The sequence below is a fragment of the Brassica napus genome, unplaced genomic scaffold (assembly GCF_020379485.1).
Source record: "Brassica napus cultivar Da-Ae unplaced genomic scaffold, Da-Ae ScsIHWf_453;HRSCAF=690, whole genome shotgun sequence".
In the NCBI taxonomy this organism is placed as follows: Eukaryota; Viridiplantae; Streptophyta; class Magnoliopsida; order Brassicales; family Brassicaceae; genus Brassica; species Brassica napus.
In genome coordinates this window covers 8,086-30,560 of record NW_026016529.1, presented here as the reverse complement: position 1 = coordinate 30,560, position 22,475 = coordinate 8,086, and the positions used below count along the sequence as shown (strand labels likewise).

Genomic DNA, 22,475 nt, shown 5'->3' with positions numbered 1-22,475 from the left:
ATACCCAAAAAAAAAAAATAGAAAAAGTGAGTTAAAGTCCATAATACCCTAATTTTAAAAGAATTAAACCAATTTTTAAAATAAAAATTCTCAGAAAAGGAAAAGTAACAAATTAAAAAAAAAACTCACCATCGTAAACAACGATGAAAAAAATCCCAGAAGAAACCCCTTCTCCTTCCCCCCCCCTTCCCCGACCTGAACCTTAAATCTGTTGGTTTCTAAATTTTCCAATCTCTTCTCACCCTTCTCTTCTACTAAATGCTTCGATTCACAAGGGTAGTAATCCTGTAATCACAGAAATCTGACGAACCCTAAATCCCCTTTCTGAAATTCTGGGTTCTGTTGATTTCGTCACTCCTAGAAGCTCATCTCCGCTTGAATCACTTATATTCATATCTCCTGACATCAAAGGTCGGCTCTGTGTCTTTAGAAACCTTTTATTTTTTTGTATCATTGATTTACTAATTGTCTAACTCAGTTTTCATATGTTTCTGGAAAATATTGTTTTTCATGTCTGTCTTATTACATTGTACATTTTTGACAGAGAGATGAGTACATCAGACTGTCCAAAAACATATCCAAAAAGGCTGTATGAGGAGGGAAAATGTCCATTGCAACATCGAAGCATGAATCATAGCTGTCACTTGGCAAGTTTACAGATGGTCGAGGAATCAGTTGGCATAGATGCATGGGAATCCATTAAAGAATCAGCTGTTGGAGTTATTCTGAGGTTCAAAGACCTCGATTATACCTGGTCTGCCCAAGCTGTTCACCATTTACTTACAAACCAGCTAGTAGTCGATAGTATCCATGAGGTGTGGTCTCTGATAGAAGGACAGCCAATTAGGTTTTCATTACATGAGTTTGGTGAAATAACAGGTTTAAATTGTGAGCCTTTCAACATAGATGATAAGGTTGAGGTTGATCATAAGCCATTTTGGGAAGAGATGGGTGTGTCTGCTGCACATGGTCCGATGCTATCTGAGTTGAGATCATTGCTCCCACGCATTAAGAATTGGCCGTTTGAGAAGAGAAGAATGATTGGCCTGCTATGTGTCTTATCTGTCGGAATACTTGGAATATCTCCAGGTAGTAGAATTCCTTTGGAAGCAGCAAAGAGAGTCTTAGACGCAGAAGCATTTGAAAGATATCCTTGGGGGCGTGTCGGATTTTCCAGCTTGGTTAATTCAATTAAAATTGTTTCGTTTGGAGGAAAGAAAAAATATACACTTCGTGGATGTGTACATGCTCTTCTCATCTGGCTGTATGAGTCAATACCTGGTATTGGGCATGAATATGGGAACCATATTGAGGGTAACCAAGTTCCTCTTCTCTCTTGGTCAGGATCTCGTTGCCGTATACAGTGGGGTCAGTTTTATGAAAAAGAGAAAAAAGTTCACCAGAAGGTTAGTTTCTTATATTATGGTTAACTCCTATGAAAATACATCACTTCTCTATATTTATTCATACTAATATTTTTTACATTTTTTTTTGTAGGTGCGTGTCAGACATCTCGTTGTTAAGGCAGAAGCGGACATATATCCTCAATGGGATGATCACAAGGTTGATGATGATCTTCATAACATGATTTTAGACATTCTACATGAGCAGCTTGATGATAAGCATTGGAGCTTGAAGGCAGCTAATGAACCAGTAGCAAATAAAAAGAAAAGGAATTTTGTGAGTGAAGAAGATGATTGTATGAAGAAAAAAAATCCAGCGAAGAGGACAACCACAGTGAGTATGCTTACTTAATTTTTTACTTGTATGTATTACTGAGTTTAGTTTGTTAAGCCGAGATAGAATTGCTGAGTTTAATTGGTTAGGCCGTGGTGGAATTATTTTATTTTTTACTTGATTTTATTGTTGAGTTTGCTTACTGTTTTACAGCAGGCTAGTGGATCCAGCCTTAACTCAGGTGGAGATGATGGATTCAAGCATGCCCTAATGGAAGCAGTGAAGACATTGACTGCAACGGTTCAAAATATGGACACAGTTGTTGCTGAGAAGGTGTTGACTGCAGTAGACACAAAGATTGACACAAAAATAAATGCAAGAGTTGGACAAACCGAGCAGGTACTTGGCAATCAAATCTCAATTTTACAAGAAGAGATTGCTAAGATTAGAGAGCAGATGCAAACTACTGCTCCAAAAAATGATGCAGACGTTCAAAACCAAGAAGATGAAGTCAACAGCAACGACCCGGTTAGTGTTTTGCTTCTGTTATGAGTATGTCTATTTCAGGTTAAAGTAACTATATATTCAAAATTAACTTATACTTGTTTTTGACATACTCAAATAGTCATGGATGGTCCAAGACAAGACACCATATGATGCAGATGCGGTAATACAATGTGTGGTTAGAAAGAAAGCCAACAAATCCAAGGTCAAGCTAACGTCTCCTATTCTACTTGACACTGATGGTGTGAAGGTTGCTGGAAAAAATCAAGTAAAAAAACCAGCTGGATGCTTGAAAAAAGTTAAGAAGGAGAAGAATGTAGTTCCACAACTTAGAGATTCTACTGGAACATGGTCTGATTCAGAAGAGAAGAAAAAATATTGCACCCTAGATGCCACGTTAGACCAGTTGGCGGCATCAATCTTGGATGGACCTTTGCAAAAACGCAAGCCACAGCTGACAAAGACTCAAGTGTATCCATATGTAGGTAATTCAACTGTGAAGAGGATCATATCAGGTGTCTCTGAAGCCCATTATGATCCTTTAGCTAAAGTTGCTGAGACAAAATTCAAGAAGCTAATGGATTATCTGCGAAGTATTGGGTACGTGGCTTATTTGTTCTTAATAATTCATTACTGTTAAACTAACTTGAGCTTTCATTTATTCATTTCAGTGATAAAGATGTAGAAACTCCCTTCTATATGAAGCTAATAAAGCCAAGAAATGTCTGGGAAACAGATGATTTTGGATGGCTAACAGATTCTGTAAGTGTCACATTTTTTTCTGTTATCAACTTAAAGTCTGTGGCTAACACACACTCATTTATTTTGGACAGCATATGGCATCTGCAATGCTTATGTTTCATAAAAGATATATGAGGAATCCGTCACCATACTCTTCAGATAGGATAGCTTTTCTTGAGCACTGGTTTGTCAAGATGTGGGTCAGAGACTACAAGAAATATGATCCTCAGACGTGGGAGTTCTCAGAAACTTACAAGAAGGTCTTCAATGGCAATTACCCTTCTGATTTTTCCAACAACAGAAAGTGGGTGAAGGATGTGGATCGATTGTTTTTTTGCCACTTGATAAATGGTAACCACTGGGTCGCTTTAGAAGTGGATTTTGAGAAGAAACTAATCCATGTCTACGACAGCATACAGACAGTTGTCCCGAGCAACACGGATCTTCAAGAAGAGTGTCGTCCTTTCACGAAGATGATTCCCTTATTGCTGAATGAAATGGTTCCAGGAAGGAAGAAGAGTTCACAGCAGTTCAGGATTTCAAGACTCAAAAGTGTGCCCAAGAATGAAGACCCTGGTGATTGTGGTGTTTACGCTCTAAAGTATATAGAGTGTAGGGCGATTGGCTGTGGTTTTGAAGGACTTTCTGACCAGTGCATTCCGGCAATGCGTATTAAGTTAGCTGCTGAGATCTATGATGAGGTTCGTGGTCTGTAGTATTTTCATGTTTTAGTATTTTCCTAGACTGCTATGTGCTCATTTCATGTTTCGGAATCATTATCTACTTGGTGACTACAAGTTGTGTAATTTGATTATGAATTTTAAGTTTAAATCGTTGGTACCAAGCTGACTCACATCTACATACTATGTTTGCTAGTGTGATCAAAACCTTACAAAACAAGTGCATACTATGTTTGCTAGTGTGCTCTCAAAAATAAGTGTACTAGAGTATGGCATTGAGGAGGCGCTCATGGGTTTGGATTGGCCTTCGTCATTGCTCCATTGATTTGTTACAATTCATTCAAAACAAAATAAAACAAGCGAGTCAAACTGTAAATAAATTGTCTAACCAGAAAAAAGAAACAAGTCCAAACCGAAACAAAAAAAAAACAAAAGAGTCAAATTGTCTAAAGAACAGAACATGTTTTACAATTGTGACCAACCTGATTACAAATAGAACATTTATGCTCTTTTCTTGGGCGTTTCTTATTTTCACCTTTCTCAAGGCAAGATTTCATTCTTGATTTTTTGGGTCTCCCTGGTGGTTGGCGGACCACAGGAGGTAAACAAATGATTCCTGCGACATTATCAGGAACTGATGTATCAGCATCTCTTGGCAGTACTGCAGTAAAGTAAGCATTGTACATATAGTTTGCACGGTAGTATTGATGACATAGTGAAATCGTTGATAACTTTGTCGCCTCTGCTGCCGCAATTGCATGTACGCATGGTAACTTTTCTATGTCAAATCTGCGGCATGAACATCTCCGCTCTGTCAAATTCACTATGTGTGTAGTTGAGACACCAGAAACATGATATTGGTGAATATCTATCTGTTGTACGCTTAGCATTTTAGCATATGGCACACGACCCTGTGAAAGTATGTATGCAACGTTAGTTTTCTGTTCATAAAATATCATGTGTTATAGAAACTCAAGTGTACCTCTAAAAGCTTCTCAACTCCACGAGTTAGAGTTGTTTTCATCAAATATGCATCATTCTTCCTTGCCGAAAACCAGCGCGTCATCATTTGCCTTATTGCTTCTAAAAGTCTTACAATCGGCAAAGTCCTTGCACCTGAAAGCACTCTGTTTATAGATTCAGCTATGTTGGTTGTAGTCAAGTTGTACCTATCACCAGGGAAATGAGCTCGTGCCCACTTCCGTACATCTGCTTTCTGCAAATAGCCATGCAAAGCTGGGTGCAATGCTTTTATCTCATCGAATGTGGTCTCAAAATCTGAAAGCCTGAATGAATTAGCTGCCTTTTTAACCAAACCAAACAACTCGCGACCTCTAAACTTTAACAAGACATTTTTATACAAGTGGTAAGTGCAAACTCCGCGGCTGGCAGATGGATAGACCTCGGAAATTGCATTGCCAATTGATTTGTGTCTATCAGAAATAATAGCAAGTCTTTCATCATCTGGTATCACACAGCTCAGTTGCCTGAAAAACCACTTCCATGATTCATCGTTTTCAGTATCCACTATCGCAAATGCAATTGGAAATATCTGGAAGTTGCCATCTTGTGATGATGCAATCAGTAGAGTCCCTTTGTACTTTCCTTGCAAGAATGTGCCATCGACCACAACAACCTTCCTCATGAATGGAAAGCCCTTGATGCTAGCACCAAATGCAATGAAAAGGTACTTAAATCTGTCACTAGAATCTACTACAAGGCGAGTGAATGTCCCAGGATTTGCTTCTCTAATCTTGTGTAGATACACAGGTAACTCATGGTAGCCACTCTCTGCGGATCCCCTAACCAATTCTCTTGCACATTTCAGTGTCCGGTGAGCTTTCCAGTAATTAATCTATCATTTACAATAGTAAGAAACAGTTAGATATATATATAAACTTTCCGAGTACACAAGTAAAAGAAAGATACCTTTATTCCAAAGCACATGTTCAGGGATTTTTTCACATGACTTGGCAAAATGGTTGGCTCCACTCCACCAATGAAATCAGTGTATAAAGATCCGAGAATCTCTGGTGTTGCTTGTCTGCAGCGAGCTGATCTTTCTGTAACTGAACAAGTATGGTCAGAAACAAAGGTGCGTACAGTAAAGCGAGGAGTATTACTTGTTGGTGATGCTCTTAACTTCCAACTACAGCCTCTAATCCAACACTTTACGATTAACAGAGTTGGTGTTGAGTACTCAACATCATAATCGAATTGTTGCACTATCGTCAAGATCTTAAGTCGTGTTTTTAATGCAGACTTGGAGTCAAAACTTTGGCCAACAACTATATTTATAGAATTCAGTTGTTGCCTAACATGCGGAATGACTACTCCAGCCTTTTTCGATTTTGTCGCTGACCCAATCTGTGGCTTATACTCCTTCTTCATCTCTGTATCTACTTCTAGTGGTAATCCGTAGGCTATAAAGTCCTCATCATCTGAAGTCGCACCATCTGAATCATCGCAATAGTCAAACCGTTCTCCGTCAGTGTCTGAGTCTTCGTCAGATTGATCTACATGTTCTCCGTGAGTGCTCTGTTTCATCGTCTCTTCGCTGCCTTTATAAGTGACCTCCACGCATAGCCGAACTCGTTCAAACTTTAGGCCACGGAAGAAACCTTGCAACTGACAGATATTCTCAATTTTTACTGGGGGTGTGTCAAGATTAAGATTCTTCAAACTCTTCTTGCTGAACATGTAACTCAATTCAACGTTAACTTGTCCCTTATCTAATCTGTAATCCTCGTGAACCTTGTTTATCAAATCTTCGAAGCTTGTGTTGTCATTCACTGGAATTACTTTGGTTCCTCTTTTGTTATCAACGTGAAACATCCACCTTTCCTTCTCGAATACCCACTGACCACAAACTGTTTTAAGACCTTCCATCAATTTTTTTTTGGGATTAACGTGAAATCCAGTTGTTAGTAAATGAGAAAAAACATGTCTTGGAGGAGATGTTACGGCTAAACCTAGGAGTTAATTAATGATTGATTTTTTGGCTCAATTTCGTAATAACTTAACCAGAAATTTTAATTTTACTCGGTTTAATTACTAAACCGGAATCTAGTTTATTTTAAAAAAGTCTGTCACTACATAAAACTCTTAAAAGTCTGCCATGTCGTATATAGAAGTATGCTATTAACTTATAAGTTTGCTATAAAGAATATTATACGAAAACTTTGCCATAGATAAAGTAAGATAATATAAGTTTGCCATCTCGGATATTGAAAAATCTGCCAAAATAAAAAAAGTCCATGACAGAAATCTTTGATCCGAAAAAAAGTCTTCCACATATTAAGAACCTGCTATCATAGGACTAAAAATCTGCTATAAAAGTCTGCCAGCTTAAACAAATCTGCTAACTTAAATATGTCTATTGTAATGCATGGCAGAGTTTTTATAAAAGTCTATAACAATATTAAGTATGCCAAGGTAAACCTGCGGGAGGAATTAAATTTGCCAGAAACTAATAAATCTGTTATCATGTATCGCAGGTTTTTAACGGCATACTTTTTATCAATTTTTTTTTTTTTTTTTTTTTTCATAAAATGGTAATGGCATTTTTAGTAAATATGTTTTTTGTTAACAAAGGACATGAGGGCAATTTGGGTACAAAAAACAGTTTTGTAAATAAAAAAAAATAAGTGTTAATCTAGTAATAAAAACAAAGATTAGTGTTATTTGAGTAATCTTCCCTTTTTAATATTATAAATTATAAACCTATGTATCTTATAGTAGAAGTAAGAATCAATGATTGAATAATAACATCTAAATGACTTTGCAACAATTTCTAAATATAATCATTTGAAATTAACGGATCTTTATTAGTAACTTATTTAAAATAATCCATAATATATAGCATATTCTATTTATAACTTATTTAAATTAGAATCCAAAATATCTTGCATATGTTAGAATTCACACAAATTTTTTTAATTTGATATATAACTGGGCGAATAAACCGGATACAAAAACCAGAACCGAACCTGATTCGATAAAAATGAATCCAAACCAAACCCAACATAAATACCGAACGTGCCTTGTTCTACGGTATTTTGGATTATGAGTTTTATCCGAACCAAACTCAAACCCAAATAAATATCTGAAAAACCAAAAATACACAAGATATTATTGAGTACCTAAAATAATTATCTATTAAATGAATAATTAACTCAAATATTTAGTTGAATATATGTTTTTGGTATTTGGTCAATATTTTTGTTTTTTTCTGTTTTGACAATTGCATTGAAGTTTAATTACGAATATGTTTGCTTCTTAAGTTTAAACAATGTGATTTTATTTTGAAGTTTAAATAAATTTATTGCGTTGTTAGTTGTTAATTTTTACTTGTTTTTGTTTTTCTCCTCTTAGCGATTACTTCTGAATCATGTCACTAAGCTTCTGCTAGTGTAAATTGTTTAAATTTTCCAAAGTTTAAGAACTGAAGTGTGTACTTTCAAATGTCAAAAAAGTATTTTGGTAACAGAAAACAACGGAACAATAAACTATTTAAAATAAGTCAACTATGCTGAAAACAAACTTTAAAACTAAAAATCCATTCATCATCATAATTATACTCTTCATCTTCCACAAACACTTTACCAGCCCCATCTCCTCCAAAATCTTCTTCAATTTCATTCTCATCAACTTCCACAATCACCGCCGGCTCCAAGTAACTTCACCTCTAGCCTAGGGCTCGTCTAGGCACACTTTATAACACACATGTTCTACCAAATGTGGGATCAGATCGTCCACATAGATGATGTCATGCTTCCCTATCTCCTGAAAACCAAGGTGCATCAGAATGTTATCATAGAGAAGGCATATATTTTGACACCAATTGGATCCAACATATGGACCTAGCTCATTCCACTTATGATTTTCAGGGTGCATTAGAATGTTCCGTCCTCCCTCACTCTCTTCTTCAACACAGACTCGGGAACTACAGTTTTGGTTACTGCAACAGTCATCTCGACATAGCCAAATATAACAAAACTGGATTACAGTATATTAAACTACACTTGTCCTGGAAAATAGAACTGAAAAACGTATATAAACCCAAGTTAGACTGCTAATAAAGTCAATGCCCGGAATGTAGCATTTTAGATAGTAAAAAGAGAAAACCTATACCCTTTACATGTACACAAATCTATCATTGATATTTTTCATAATCACACATTATTATTACTGAAATATACGATTTGAGCTCTAATTCATGGAAGGTTTTAACGTCAATCTCGACTGGAATATAGATTTTTATCAAAGTGGCGTGTCTTTGAAAGGAATACTGATCTTTCTTTCTTTTTTAATTGAACGTTAAATTTAATTAAAAGGCCTTTTTTACAACAATGTGCAACCTATAAAAGAATTAACTCATGAACAAATTTATTCTGTTTTTTATTCTCCTGAAATTCCAAAACTTCATTACTCCTAAGCTTCTTCTTCCTACGAGCTTTGCCTTGTGGAATATTCATCTTTTAGCTAAAGAGGGATGAGAGTGGATAGAAGAAATAATATTGAGGATATAATGCCTCCACCATTTAACGCTCATAGTGTAAATATATTTGTGTCGTTATCTTTTGTTAGAGAGGAGCAGCTTGCGGTCTTACAGGAAAGCTGAGTGAACGGTCCGTCATTGGAGATTTGGATCACAAATAAGATTGATCCAGACGCAGTTTCATGGAGCAATTTATAAATAAATAATAAAAAAATTGATGTGATAAAATTTGTAATGCAAAACAATGTGTAGAATTAGTCTCTACACACAAGCTCAAAGCTCCTTTGTACCCTCCATGTCTAATTTCAAAAGCAGATCGATGGAGAATCCCCTTTGATGTTGCATTTCCTAGCCACAAGTTCAGCAAACTCAGAAGATATCTTGCCAATTCCATATGAAAACTCTATTGGTTCGACTGGTGACCATTCTGGAAACAAGAGAAACGAATAGAAAATAAACGTAAAGGAATAAATTGCAAGAATGAAAAAGAATGGTTGTTCTTTCTCAAATTTAACAAGGAATACTTTTGTTCTTTCTCTACAAAAAAAGGAATGGCAGGGAACGAGAAGAAAAATTTATTCCTCGTGAATGGTAGGGAACGTTAGGGAATTCATTATTCCTTGCCGTTCTCTGGATAGCGTTTCTCTAAAGAGAAGATCTCCACATCAGGAATTAGCTCAATGTCATCAGCTTTGACTTTGAGCGTCTCTTTAGAAGAACCGAAAGATTGTCCCAGCCTAGCCGCATACTTGGCTGAGTCTCTTTAAGCCAAGAAACTCCTGTTGACCAGGTGGTAAATTTTATGCGTTGGTTCAATTTACACAAGAGACAGATGGGAATAAACTCCTCACGCGATCCACCAAAGTCAACACACCCTATCGTCTCAAATTTTATGAATGGAAAGATGAAACTGACAGTAAAGACAGAGATTCAATGGAACATGATGTTGATGGTTTACTCATGTACTTTGTATTTTTTGGTTCACCCGAGAAACTCAGATATCTGTTCAGTGCTTGTGGTACTTTTGGAAGTGGCAACCATAACCTGCATTTCTCGGTGCATTTGGGTGAAACTACCGAATGAAGATACCTTTTGAGAACATCAGGCAAATCAATTGGCATCTCTCACAAGAAAAGGCTTCAAAGCTTCTTTTGATTCAGTTAAAAGGAGGTCCCAAAATCTATGAAAAACAGAACCAACATGTTGATGATGAGTATGAGAAGTAATACTTCAGCAGAGATGGATTTGATGAATGGATAAAAACTACAGATTTTACATCATGTTCTCTAATTGGTCAGTCATCTGCCATTTTTTTTAAAGTTTCCCTATGAGCGCAAGGTTGATTTCAAAAATAATCAACAGTTTCCCCTTATATTATCTTTACTATGGAATCGGAGTTTTCATATTCATCAAATACCAACAGCCTTTCCCCTGTTGTTGATCCACCTCCAGAAATTGATTTGCCTTTTGAGATTTTGTTCAATGTTAATTCATTGGTGCAGAATGCATGTCTTCCTCCCACAAGTCTTGATACTGAGTTTTATCAGTTTCTTGATCCCAAAACACACGACAGAGCATTCATTGATTATGCTCTTCCAAAGTTATTATGCCTTGGAAAATGTTCCTATGAGCATGTTGCTTGGCTAACCAAAGAGTCCTTGGAATGGGGGAAGAAAGAAAAGCCTACGAAATCAACTTTGGACTATCAACGTGAACTTTTTAATATACGTAGGGTCAAAATTACACCTACGCGAGTGTACTTCTCTGGACTGAAGCCTAATGAGTCAAATCTAGTCTTTAGAGTATATCAACAATTTCGTCATAGTATCTAAAGACACGATTTGACTCATAAGGCTCCGGTCCAGAGAAGTACACTCTAGTTGGTGTAACTTTAACCCTAGGTATATTAAAAAGTCCAAGTTTATATTCTAAAATCGCTTGCATAGGCTTTTCTTTCTTCTTCCATTCTGAGTACTCTTGGGTGAGCCAAGCAACATGAGCATACGAAATTTTTCCAAGGCACAATAACTTTTGAATAGCATAATCAATGAATGCGCCCTGTCTTGTGTTTTGGGATCAAGAAACAGATAAAACTCAATATCAAGACTTGTGGCAGGAAAACACGCATCATGCACCAATGAATTAACACTAAACAAAATCTCAAAAGGCAAATCGATTTTTGGAGGTGGATCAACAACAAGGGCAAGGCTGTTGGTATTTGATGAATATGAAAACCCCGATTCCATAGTAAGATAATATATAGTGAAAATGGTTGATTATTTTTGAAATCAACCTTGCGCTCATAGGGAAACTTTAAAATAATGGCAGATGACTAACCAGTTAGAGAACATGATGTAAGTTAGAGAACATGATGTAAAATCTGTAGTTTTTATCCATTCATCAAACCCATCTCTGCTGAAGTTTAACTTCTCATACTCATCATCAACATGTTGGTTCAGTTTTTCGTAGACAATAGGGTGTGTTGACTTCGGTGGATCACGTGAGGAGTTTCTTCGCATGTGTCTCTTGTGTAAATTGAACCAACGCATAAAATTTACCACCACCCTTAGTCTCTTTTTTTTTTTTTTTTTTTTTGTCACGACCACCCTTAGTCTCTTTAAGCCTGATCTCGTGAATAGTTTCCAAACCAGTGATACTCTCGAAAAGCTGCTAACCTCCATTGCGTTCACCCCAGGCTGGAAGCTACTCACGTTAACCTACTTGCCCATTGTCTTCTATAAATCATTGAAGAAAAACAGAATCTAAGATAAGCAAGAATGATAGAACATTATTACAAATCAAAAGAAAATATCCAGATAGATGATGACACACCGCAGCTGATGTTGATTATAATGATGATGATGATTGTTTTGCTAAGTTTCAAGTTCTCAGAGACACTATGATTTTTCAATCGACTGCCTTCTTTTATTTTCGTTTTAGAGTGATCCTATTGGTTGAAATTCTAGTTTTTTACTACGTTTGATTGCTGTAACAAGAATTAAATCCAACAGTGAGATATATATATTGCAATAGGATGATGCAGAGCTCTCTCAGTGATGTATTTATGATTCAAAGACATTTTTATGAGGGAGTTTAAGAATAAATGTTCTTTGTTTAAAAAAAGAGAAAGAGGATTTTAATATAGTCCAAATCTAACGACTATATGTTGCTTTTTCTATTAATGAAATTGATTTAAAATTTACTATTATTGGATTTTGTATTTTGTAAATATTTAATATATTTTAAAATTCAGTGTTACTAAAATCTAATTTAACGTATTTAAAACTAAAGAGGTGCTATATAATGATGGACTTTTAAAAGTTTAAATTTAACCATAATTTGGTATTATTCATTTAATGATTTTAGATTTTGTTTTAGAACTAAATGTTATCCGATCTTTAATTTGTAAATCATGTGTCATAGATTTCTAAATATAGTGTTCTTCAGTTAAGCTCAAATAGTTCATTAAAAATCATTTTATTCAAAACTAAATGATTATTATATGGTGTCATTTGAAATTAAGTCTAATAGATTTCATGAGTAAATGATTAAATACAAAATCTAAGATATATTATAGATAATTTGTAATTCGTACACATAATTTCATTAAAAATGATTTCAGTTTTTAATCTTTTAAATTATAAACCTATATATCATATAGTAAAATTTAGAATTAATGATTGAATACTCACCTCTAAATGACTTTGCACATATTCTTATATATAATCATTTGAAATTAACTCTAATGGATTTTTATGAGTGACTTATTTAAAATAATCCATAATCCATAATCCATAATACATTGCATATTCTATTTATAACTTATTTAAAACATAATCCAAAATATATTGACATATATTATAACTGACACAATTTTTTTAATTTGATACATAACTAGGCGAATAAACCGAATCCAAAAACAAGAACCAAACCCGATCCGATAAAAATGAATCCAAACCAAATCCGACATAAATACCGAATGAGTCTTGTTCTACGGTATTTTGGATTATGAGTTTTACCCGAACCAAACCCAAACTCAAATAAATATCTGAATATACCAAAAATATACAAGATATTAATGAATACCTAAAATGATTATCTATTACAAGAATAATTAACTCAAATATTTAGTTTAATATATGTTTTTGGTATTTGGTCAATATTTATGTTTTATGTTATCACAATTGCTTTTGTAGTTTAATTACAAATACGTTTGCTTCTTAAGTTTAAAAAATGTTATTTTATTTTGAAGTTTAAATAATTTGTATTGCGTTGTTAGTTGTTAATTTTTACTTGTTTTTGTTTTTCTCCTCTTAACGATTACTTCTGAATCATGTGACTGAACTTCTGCTAGTGTAAATTGTTTAAATTTTCCAAGTTTAAGAACTGAAGCGTGTACTTTCAAATGTCAAAAAAGTATTTAGGTAATAGAAAACAACGGAACAATAAACTATTCAAACAAGTTTTAAAATAAAGTTTTCATAAAACAAGCTGAAAACAAACTTTAAAACTAAAAATCCATTCATCATCATAATTATACTCTTCAACTTCCACAAACAATTCACCAGCCCCATCTCCTCCAAAATCTTCTTCAATTTTATCTCATCAACTTCCACAATCACCGCCGGGTCCAAGTAACTTCACCTCTAGCCTAGGCCTCATATAGGCACACTTTTTAACACAAATGTTCTACGAAATGTGGGATCAGATCGTCCACATAGATGATGTCATGCTTCCCTATCCCCTGGAACCAAAGGTGCATCAGAATGTTATCATAGAGAAGGCATATATTTTGACACCAATTGGATCCAACATATGGACCTAGCTCATTCAACTTATGATTTTCAGGGTGCATTAGAATGTTCCGTCCTCCCTCACTCTCTTCTTCAACACTGACTCGGGAACAACAGTTTTAGTTACTGCAACCGTCATCTCGACATAGCCAAATATAACAAGACTGGATTACACTATATTAAGCTACACTTGTCCTGGAAAATAGAACTGAAAAATGTATATAAACCCAAGTTAGACTGCTAATAAAATCAAAGCACGAAATGTAGCATTTTAGATAGTAAAAAGAGAAAACCTATACCCTTTACATGTACACAAATCTACCAAGGTGCATCAGAATGTTATCATAGAGAAGGCATACATTTTGACACCAATTGGATCCAACATATGGACCTAGCTCATTCAACATATGAAATTAGGGTGCATTAGAATGTTCCGTCCTCGCTCATTCTCTTCTTCAACACTGACTCGGTTACTGCAACAGTCATCTCGACATAGCCTGATATAACAAAACTGGACTACATTATAGTAAACTACACTTGTCCTGGAAAATAGAACTGAAAAACATATATAAACCCAAATTAGACGACTAATAAAATCAAAGCACGAAATGCAGCATTTTAGATAGTTAAAAGAGAAAACATATACCCTTTACATGTACACAAATCTATCAGTGAAATTTTTCATAATCACGCATTATTTTTACTGAAATAAATATAGATTTTTATCAAAATGGCGTGTCTCTGAAAGGAATACTCATCTTTTAGCTAAAAAGAGGATGAGAGTGGGTAAAAGAAATAATATTGAGGATATAATCTCTTTTGATTTTACAACAAAGAGATTTGGTAAGCGGCTGCCTCCACCATTTAACGCTCATAGTGTAGATATATTTGTGTCGTTATCTTTTGTTAGAGAGGAGCAGCTTGCGGTCTTACAGGAAAGCTGGGTGAACGGTCCGGCATTGGAGATTTGGATCACAAATAAGATTAATCAAGACGCAGTTTCATGGAGCAAGTTATTGAGGTCCATCTCTATTTTTAATGTTGATGGTCTAGCTGGGAGTTTCTTCATTGACGAGGAAAGTTGCTGTGCTTGTCGATCTAGACAATGGTGGACACGGACTGAGATCCGTTACAACCAAAGAGCTAACATACTTGGACACGATAAAATATTTCAAGTCTGTGAATATGGGAGAGGTCTGAATCATAGAAAACACAACAAATTTGTATTTGTGCTCCCGGTATTCTAGTGCCCATTTGTGTGCCCTTATGTTCCAAGCTCAGCGCAACTGCAAGTGCAACCGTGAACATGGAAATAAGGCTATGATTAATCTGTTCCATGTCAATTATTAGTCTTTCTTTTGAGTATGATTTGACCCAACTTTTTAATTGCTTAAGTAGAGTGGTACATTTCTAAGCTTTCACAATTGTTATAATTTTAACATATGGTGCCTATTTTCCAAAATCAAACATGTAATATTAGTTTTACTGTATATACATTAATTAAATTTTAGAAACTAGACTCTGATATTTTTATTATATTATTTGGTGTATATGAAATATGTTTCATATGACTCGAATATGGTTTTTAGATATAATTTAACTAAATATTATCAAAATATATTTAAGATTAAGAAAAAATAGACATGAATTCCATTGTGGAAATAAAACAAATAATACAATGTTTGTTTGTGCTTTTATGAAATATATATATTTAAATAGTATTAATTTATAATTTTACAAGGAAAAAATATTTACATAGAATTTTCTAAAAAGTTATTATTTTATCGATTTGTGTTATATTTTGAACAGGTCCAAAACCGCAAAACTGAATTTTCCCGCAAAAATCGTATAATCGAGTTTTTCCGCTAAAACCGCAAAATCGACTTTTCTGACTGAAAACCGCAAAATCGAGTTTTCCCGCCAAAACTGCAAAAGGTGTTTTCCCGCCAATACCGTAAAACCCAATTTTCCCGACAAAACGATTTTTCCTGCCGAAACCGAAAGACCGAGTACCCCCTCCCCCCCCAAAACCGAAAAATCGAGTTTTCCCGCCAAAACCGAAAAACCGAGTTTTCTCGTCAAAATAAAAACGAGTTTTCCCGTCGAAACCAATAAACCGAGTTTTCCCGCCGAAACCGAAAAACCGAGTTTCCCGCCAAAAACGAAAAACCGAGTTTTCCCGCCAAAACCAAAAAATCGAATTTTCCCGCCAAAACCGCAAAACCGAATTTTTCCGTCAAAATCAAAACCGAGTTTTCCCGCCAAAACCGTAAAACCGAGTTTTCCTGCCAAAACCGATAAACCAAATTTTCTCGCAAAATACTGTAACACCGAGTTTTTCCGCAAAAAATCGCAAAAAGATTGTTCCCACCAAAATCGAAAACAGGTTTCCCGCCAAAATCTAACAAATTTTCCCGTAGGCCTGGGAATTTAAATCAAAGCCCGCGGGGCCCGCCCCATTTGACCCGCCGCGGGGCGGGTGCGGGTCGAGCGTTTTGAAAAAATCAAGTCGCGGGTGCGGGTGCGGGTTAAGACTATTTTTTGCGGGGCGGGTGCGGGTTGGTGGATTTTGATTTGCGGATACCCGCCAACCCGCAAAATAAAATAAAAAATAAAAAAATCTTTTTTTTTTTGAAAAATTCGATTTTTTTAGAAAAATAATTTATTTTAAACAAAAATAATTAAATTTATTAAAAATAATATAAAAAATTACTTATAAATATATTATTTTATAGAAAAACTAATTAAATTATTATTTTTTTAATTAAAAATATAATCCGCGGGTCCCGCGGGTTACCCGCAAAATAAAGTGGGGCGGGTGCGGGTATTAGTTTATTTCTTTGCGGGTTGAGCGGGTCAAAATTTTGACTAAAAAAAAAGAAACGATCCGCGGGTTGGCGGGTCGTGCGGGGCGGGTTGACCCGCGAACCCAGGCCTATTTTCCCACCAAAACCGTAAAAACAAGTTTTTCCGCCAAAACCGCAAAAACGAGTTTTTCCGCCAAAACCAAAAAGATTATTTTTCCCGCAAACCGCAAAAATCTAGTTTTCCAACCAAAACCACAAAAAAAAAATTTCCGACCAAAAACTGCAAAAAGAAAATTTTCCGCTAAAGCCACAAAAACAATTTAACAAGTTTTCTCGTTAAAACCATAAATGAGTTTTCCTGTCAAAACGATGTTTACTGCTTAAACCACAAAATGAGTTCCGGTTAAAATTGCAAAATAATTTTTTTTTTCGAAAAAACGAGTTTTTTCTCCAAAATCATAAACGAGTTTTTGCGCTAAAACAAGTTTTCTATAAAATTGCAAAATCTTGTTTTTATATTAAAGCTCACATTAATGATATTAATATTTTACATGATCTTCAGAGTAAATAAGATAATACTTTGGATACCCACGGGTAAACCTATACCATATTGGGTTTTTTTTTTGTTTGGATTTCAATATTGATGTTTCTGGGTTTTTGCGGGTTGGATATAAACTGGGTTGGGTTATTTGTGGGTTGGGGTGGGCTGGGTTATTTTACCCAAAGTTAACATCCCTACATTCAACCACATAACTAAAACTAGAGAGAGAGAGAGATAAATACAGAAACCAAAGGTTGCAAAAACCACGTTAATCTAAGACAAGTTGACGCCGCTTATAACGCACCATCACATTGCCTTTAATGCCAACCACCATAGCGTTCCAGTCCATCTCAGGGAAGGGTGAAACCAACTCAAGCTCAAAGTTCCTCAACAAATGACTCCATATGGCTTTGATTTGAAGGTAAGCAAAGGGCTCTCCAAGACACCCGTGCCTACCTCCACCGAATGAAATGTACGAAAATGCCCCTGCGGCTTTGTCCTCTTCTCTTCCCGGGGAGAATCTATCCGGGTCGTAGCTGTCCGGGTTCTTGAAGACATGCGGCAAGCGGTTTGCAAAAGCAGGCGAGGTTGCAACGATATGACCCTTTGGGATGTCATACGTTTTCCCATCCCTGGTTGTTACGTTGAAATCACTGTGGGAGGCTCTCATTAGCATGATCAACGGAGGGTGAAGCCTCAACGCTTCCTTAATGCAACGGTAGAGAACATTCATCTCCGAGGATATGATGTCGTGATCAATCTTGTCTCCATGTTTCTCAATCAGCTTCTTCTGCTCATCCAAGGCAGCGGACGAGTACTCTTTGTATTTCATCAGATAAGCACCGGTCCACGTGGAAGTGATAGAGCTCGTCTGCTGTCCTGCAAAGAGAGCAGCGATGAGCAAACCCGCTACCTCGGATTCGGTTGTCTGTCTACCGTCTCTGTACTTTGACTCGATGAAACACTGCAACATGTCGTTCTCTGATTTGCCAGAGTGTTTTCTCGACAACATGATGTTTGAGAAAATCTCAGAAAGCTTTACACGAGCACGGTCGCGACGACGGTGAGCTGGAATAGGGAGGTATGGGAAGAGAACACTGATGGGAAGCATTCCATTGTCAAGATCATGGAACAAAGCAGTGACGTCATCAAAAAGCTGGTCACGTACTTCTCGACCCAGTAGACATCTACTTGCAGTCAAGATGATGAGACTGTCTAGCTCTTCCTTAAGATCAACTTCACCACTCTCTCCCCAGTTGGAGAAGAAACCCTGCCAAGAAAAAAAACAAGCTATATTCATATTTAAATAGTATATATGTAATATGCTTCTTTTTGTCACTTGTATATATGTAATATGCTAAAATCAATAATATGGCTAAAATAATAATAATAAAAAAAATATGGCTAAAAGATCCAAAAAATTGTATGTAATATGCCAAAACAAGCTATAATATACTTCAGCTTCAGTAATCATCATATCCACGTAAGCCTTTAGCTTGTTGACTCGGAGTGCCTCGCTGAAGAACCGAAACTGTTCCTGACGAACGGTGTAGTCGACATCGAAAACAACTCCAGGGCCAAAAGTAGGCACGTTGAATTTGTAAACTTCCTGCTGGCTGAGAACAGAATCATGAGCTTTGAAAAAATGAGCGGAGACTTCAGGACCAATGAGAAAAGTCATCTTTTTGTGAAGAAGATTCACTGTGAAGACACTTCCAAGCTTAGGGTATTCATCTCTAAGCATTACGACAGGGCCTTTCAAGAACCGGATAAGGCTTCCGATCAATGGAAGCCAAGCTTGAAGAGTGGGAGGATGACGCTTCTTCCTGGACTGGGAAGTGAAGAAGGAGAAGATGAGTTTGGATATAGCAAGTGTCGCCACTATAACCAAACCCGTCTTTAATAAGTTGTTGTCCGAATCCAGTTCCATTTTTTCGTTGTCTTTAACTGTGACGTTCATTGACAATAAAAAGTCAGAATCACACATGCAGAGGACGAGAGTAGTGTGTTTTGCCATTTGAATCCCCATGCATGATTAGATCAGATTGGTTCTTGACTGATAATAATGTTTAAGACTTTTTTTTTGTGTTTTTGAAAAAGGGCATTCAAATTAAAAACGTAGAAACATAATGTTTAAGACTGATAATAATGTTTAAGACTTTATACGAGAATAATAATGTTTAAGACCTTATACGAGAAAACGAGAACAATTAAGTGAAGATCGATACACAAAGCTTAGAGAAACGAAAAGCACTATTATTGGTTGGTGTAAGAGGAGATTCCAATCAGTGACAAAAAATATAAAAATAAGAAGAGATTCCAATAAGCTTACTTTGGAGGAGTTAATCGTTGAAGATGACCCAAGTTTCAGAAATTAACTTTATCTCTTAAGATGTTATTACAAATGATTACAACTTATATAGCCAAACAAAATAATTTTAAGGGCTTGCTTTAGGTTGAATCATTTCGGAGAAGAGCAAAGCGGTTCTAAATAAAGATGGGTTGAGATGGATGAGAAATTGACACCTTTGCTTTTGTTTTTGATGTAATTTATTATGTATTTTTTATTAATCTCTTATGTATTGTCGCTTATGGTGACATTACATTACCTTTTGTAAAACTATGGGTGCATGTGCACCCTGTGTCTTGTTACTAGCTTCGTCCTTCGCCATATGTAGAATAGTTTTGACTGCAAGGCATTTGTATCATTTGACTGTAGTTGTCTAGATAGTCAATCCATTCTTCTTGATTGAATCTTTTAGCAATTAAGCCCGCTTTGAGCTTATCAAAGGATCCATCATAATTAAGTTTAGTACGAAAGATCCAATTACCACCTAGAACATTCATCTCCAGGGTGTAAGGTACTAAGACCAACCGCAACGGAAGCCCTTAGCGATTCCTAAGGGTCATTACCAAAGTTAATGGTAATATAAAAACTATATTTCAGCATAATTATCTAAGGATCAACCCGTAAGTAAGGGGTCGAGGGAGCTGAACCTTGGGCGACTTGGCAGGTGGGTATTGGCGGAAGATTCATTCGTCTTTGGTGTAGACGGAAAAAAAATTCATTTTCGACGAAGGAGAGAAAAAAAAGAAAGTGTCGAGAAAAGGCGATAAAAGGCGATTTCCAATCGATTTTGACGAAGGTAAATTGAAGCTTTCTTTTGCTGTTTTTTCGATTTAGATTAGGTTACATGTTGTTTCCCTCTGAAATTAGGGTTCTGATTTGTGTTTTCAATCGATTTGTGGACAAAAACGTTTGAAATTAGGGTTTTAAAGATGGGGGTTTTCAATCGATTTGGGGTTTAAGGTCGTTTGAAATTAGGGTTTCAAAGAAGGGGGTTTTAGTTCGGTTTGTAGTTTGAGTTTGAAAACGATTTTCGTTTCAAACAATTTGTCTTGTTTTCTTAAATCAGTTCTTACCCTAATGATCTTTGATTTCTTCCTCACTTTATCTTCCTCGTTTAATCTTACATGATTTCTTTCATGTTTACAGAGACATAATGGGACAAGATTATTCGTATACACAGCCTTCTTCTTCAGCAGAGTCGCTTGACATGACGTCCCTTCTTGAAGCAGAATGTGAACTGTACAAGGATGAAGATGACAGTAGGATCTTGCATCAAGTGTATGGAGACGAAGCTGATGATGGAATGCCTTCGACATGCTACTGTGGTTCTGATGCAGTAGTTGCAACATCTTACACGCGTAAAGATCCAGGGCGCTTATATCTGACGTGCGAGAATGTAAACGATGGGGACTGCCACATCTGGAAGTGGTGGGATGTAGCTGTTACGGAGGAGCTCAGAGACGTTCAGACACAGCTTAGGCTGGTGAAGGAGCAAGCATTTGAGTGTGACCAGAAGCTGATGAAGCTACAAAAGGTGGTGTGTGAGTTATCTAAGAAGAATGCAGTGCTTAGAAATGGCTTTGCGTTGCGCGTCTGTGTAATGGTCGCTGCACTACTCTTGGTTGGTTTGGCGGTGATGTTTCAGTCTGGTAAGTTTCAATATTTGAAATTGTTGTTCTTCTCTATTCAATTATGAAAAACTATTGACTATTTGATCATATTTTTTTGCAGGAAGAGCTTCGAAGAATTAAACCAGAGCCCCTTCCGTGTATGTATAATTAAGGTACTACAGCTACGTCTCTCTGTTTTAGCCTAGTGTATTTTGTTAGTCTAATAATAAATATAACTTCAAAAATAGTAGTACTCTGTCGGAGCAATTGTGAATGTAATTAACTTTTTAAAAATATTAGCTTGGTTAAATGCTAGTTCTAGTTTGATTGGTTAAATTCTAGTTATAGTTAGCTTTTTTAAATGCTAGTTTGCTTTTTACCTTCCTACCGCCAAGGATTTGATTGTTTTAAATGTTTTAGAGGTGTTATTAGTCTGATTTGATTGGTGTTGAATGCAAGTACTTTGCTTTCCATCTTCCTAACTGCTCGGTTGAAATGTATCTTAGGTTAAAGGTCGCCTACTTAAGGCTATGTGTTGCTATTAGAGCGACACAGAACATTCTCAAAACCATGGATCCTAAAACTAGTTATACAAACCTCTTGTTTAGTCAATCTCAGACTACAGTGGACCTTGATTCACCCGAACCTTTTTGGTTGGGTAGCCAAGGTCCTAATGAGTCAGTTGTCGAGCCTGTTGTCGAGTCTGGTGGCGACCCTAAGGAGAGGAGGAAATGGTGTCCGAAGGAGGATAAAATCCTTATTGGTGCTTGGCTTAACACTAGTAAGGATGCTGTCGTAAGTAATGACCAGAGGGCTGGTGCATTCTGGAAGCGCATTGTCGACTACTACAACGCAAGTCCGCAATTGGCTGGGACAATACCGAGAGAGGTTTGTTCCTGCAAGAAGCGTTGGGGTAGGATCAACGCTGACGTATCCAAGTTTGCTGGATGCTATGACGCCGCTCTGAGGGAGCAGAGGAGTGGCCAAAATGATGATGATGTGATGAAAGCCGCCATAGACATTTTATTCAAAACTAACGACTACAAGTTCAGCATGGATCACTGCTGGAGGGAGCTGAGGCATGACCAGAAATGGTGCTCCACCTATGGGCCTAAAGAATGTGGAAAGGAAAAGCGCAAAGGAGACGTGGAGGCTGATGGAGGAGATGAAGCAGAGGGCAGACCTATTGGGGTCAAGGCTGCTAAAGCTGCATCTAAGAAGAAGAAGAGTGGTAAAGAAGAGTCTTTGGCAAAGATACACGCAATCATGTAA

At 36.4% G+C, this 22,475-nt stretch overlaps 4 protein-coding genes and 1 long non-coding RNA gene across 7 annotated transcripts; 2 read left to right on the top strand and 3 right to left on the bottom strand.

Annotated features, from left to right (window-relative positions):
* Positions 1-4: 4 nt before the first annotated feature.
* LOC111211922 lies at positions 5-3,781 on the top strand. Of its 3 annotated transcripts, XM_048774677.1 has the most exons (7): positions 5-411; positions 545-1,406; positions 1,498-1,737; positions 1,891-2,205; positions 2,303-2,781; positions 2,853-2,943; positions 3,015-3,781. In XM_048774677.1, the coding sequence occupies exons 2-7, from the start codon at positions 549-551 to the stop codon at positions 3,636-3,638; spliced, it is 2,607 nt and encodes an 868-aa protein (XP_048630634.1). In that variant the 5' UTR covers positions 5-411; positions 545-548; the 3' UTR covers positions 3,639-3,781. The 3 variants fall into 3 exon arrangements, with proteins under 3 accessions (XP_048630634.1, XP_048630633.1, XP_048630632.1); XM_048774676.1 differs by lacking the exon at positions 5-411 and having other exon boundaries at positions 419-1,406; positions 1,894-2,205; XM_048774675.1 differs by lacking the exon at positions 5-411 and having other exon boundaries at positions 421-1,406.
* A 225-nt stretch (positions 3,782-4,006) lies between these two features.
* LOC106403255 lies at positions 4,007-7,105 on the bottom strand. Its single transcript, XM_048774678.1, has 3 exons — positions 5,532-7,105; positions 4,585-5,457; positions 4,007-4,513 (listed from the first exon to the last, which is right to left on the bottom strand). The coding sequence occupies exons 1-3, from the start codon at positions 6,489-6,491 to the stop codon at positions 4,049-4,051; spliced, it is 2,298 nt and encodes a 765-aa protein (XP_048630635.1). The 5' UTR covers positions 6,492-7,105; the 3' UTR covers positions 4,007-4,048.
* Positions 7,106-7,816: 711 nt separating this feature from the next.
* Positions 7,817-15,655, bottom strand: LOC125604034. The gene is made up of 2 exons (XR_007335896.1): positions 11,935-15,655; positions 7,817-11,837 (listed from the first exon to the last, which is right to left on the bottom strand). It is a non-coding gene; the product is annotated as an uncharacterized LOC125604034 (long non-coding RNA).
* A 925-nt stretch (positions 15,656-16,580) lies between these two features.
* On the bottom strand, positions 16,581-19,731 carry LOC125604033 (sterol 14-demethylase-like). Its single transcript, XM_048774679.1, has 3 exons — positions 19,576-19,731; positions 18,700-19,190; positions 16,581-18,513 (listed from the first exon to the last, which is right to left on the bottom strand). The coding sequence occupies exons 2-3, from the start codon at positions 19,171-19,173 to the stop codon at positions 17,512-17,514; spliced, it is 1,476 nt and encodes a 491-aa protein (XP_048630636.1). The 5' UTR covers positions 19,174-19,190; positions 19,576-19,731; the 3' UTR covers positions 16,581-17,511.
* A 1,967-nt stretch (positions 19,732-21,698) lies between these two features.
* Positions 21,699-22,475, top strand: LOC125604032 (glutathione S-transferase T3-like). The gene has a single exon (XM_048774674.1). It carries the CDS (start codon positions 21,699-21,701, stop codon positions 22,473-22,475), a length of 777 nt encoding a protein of 258 aa, XP_048630631.1.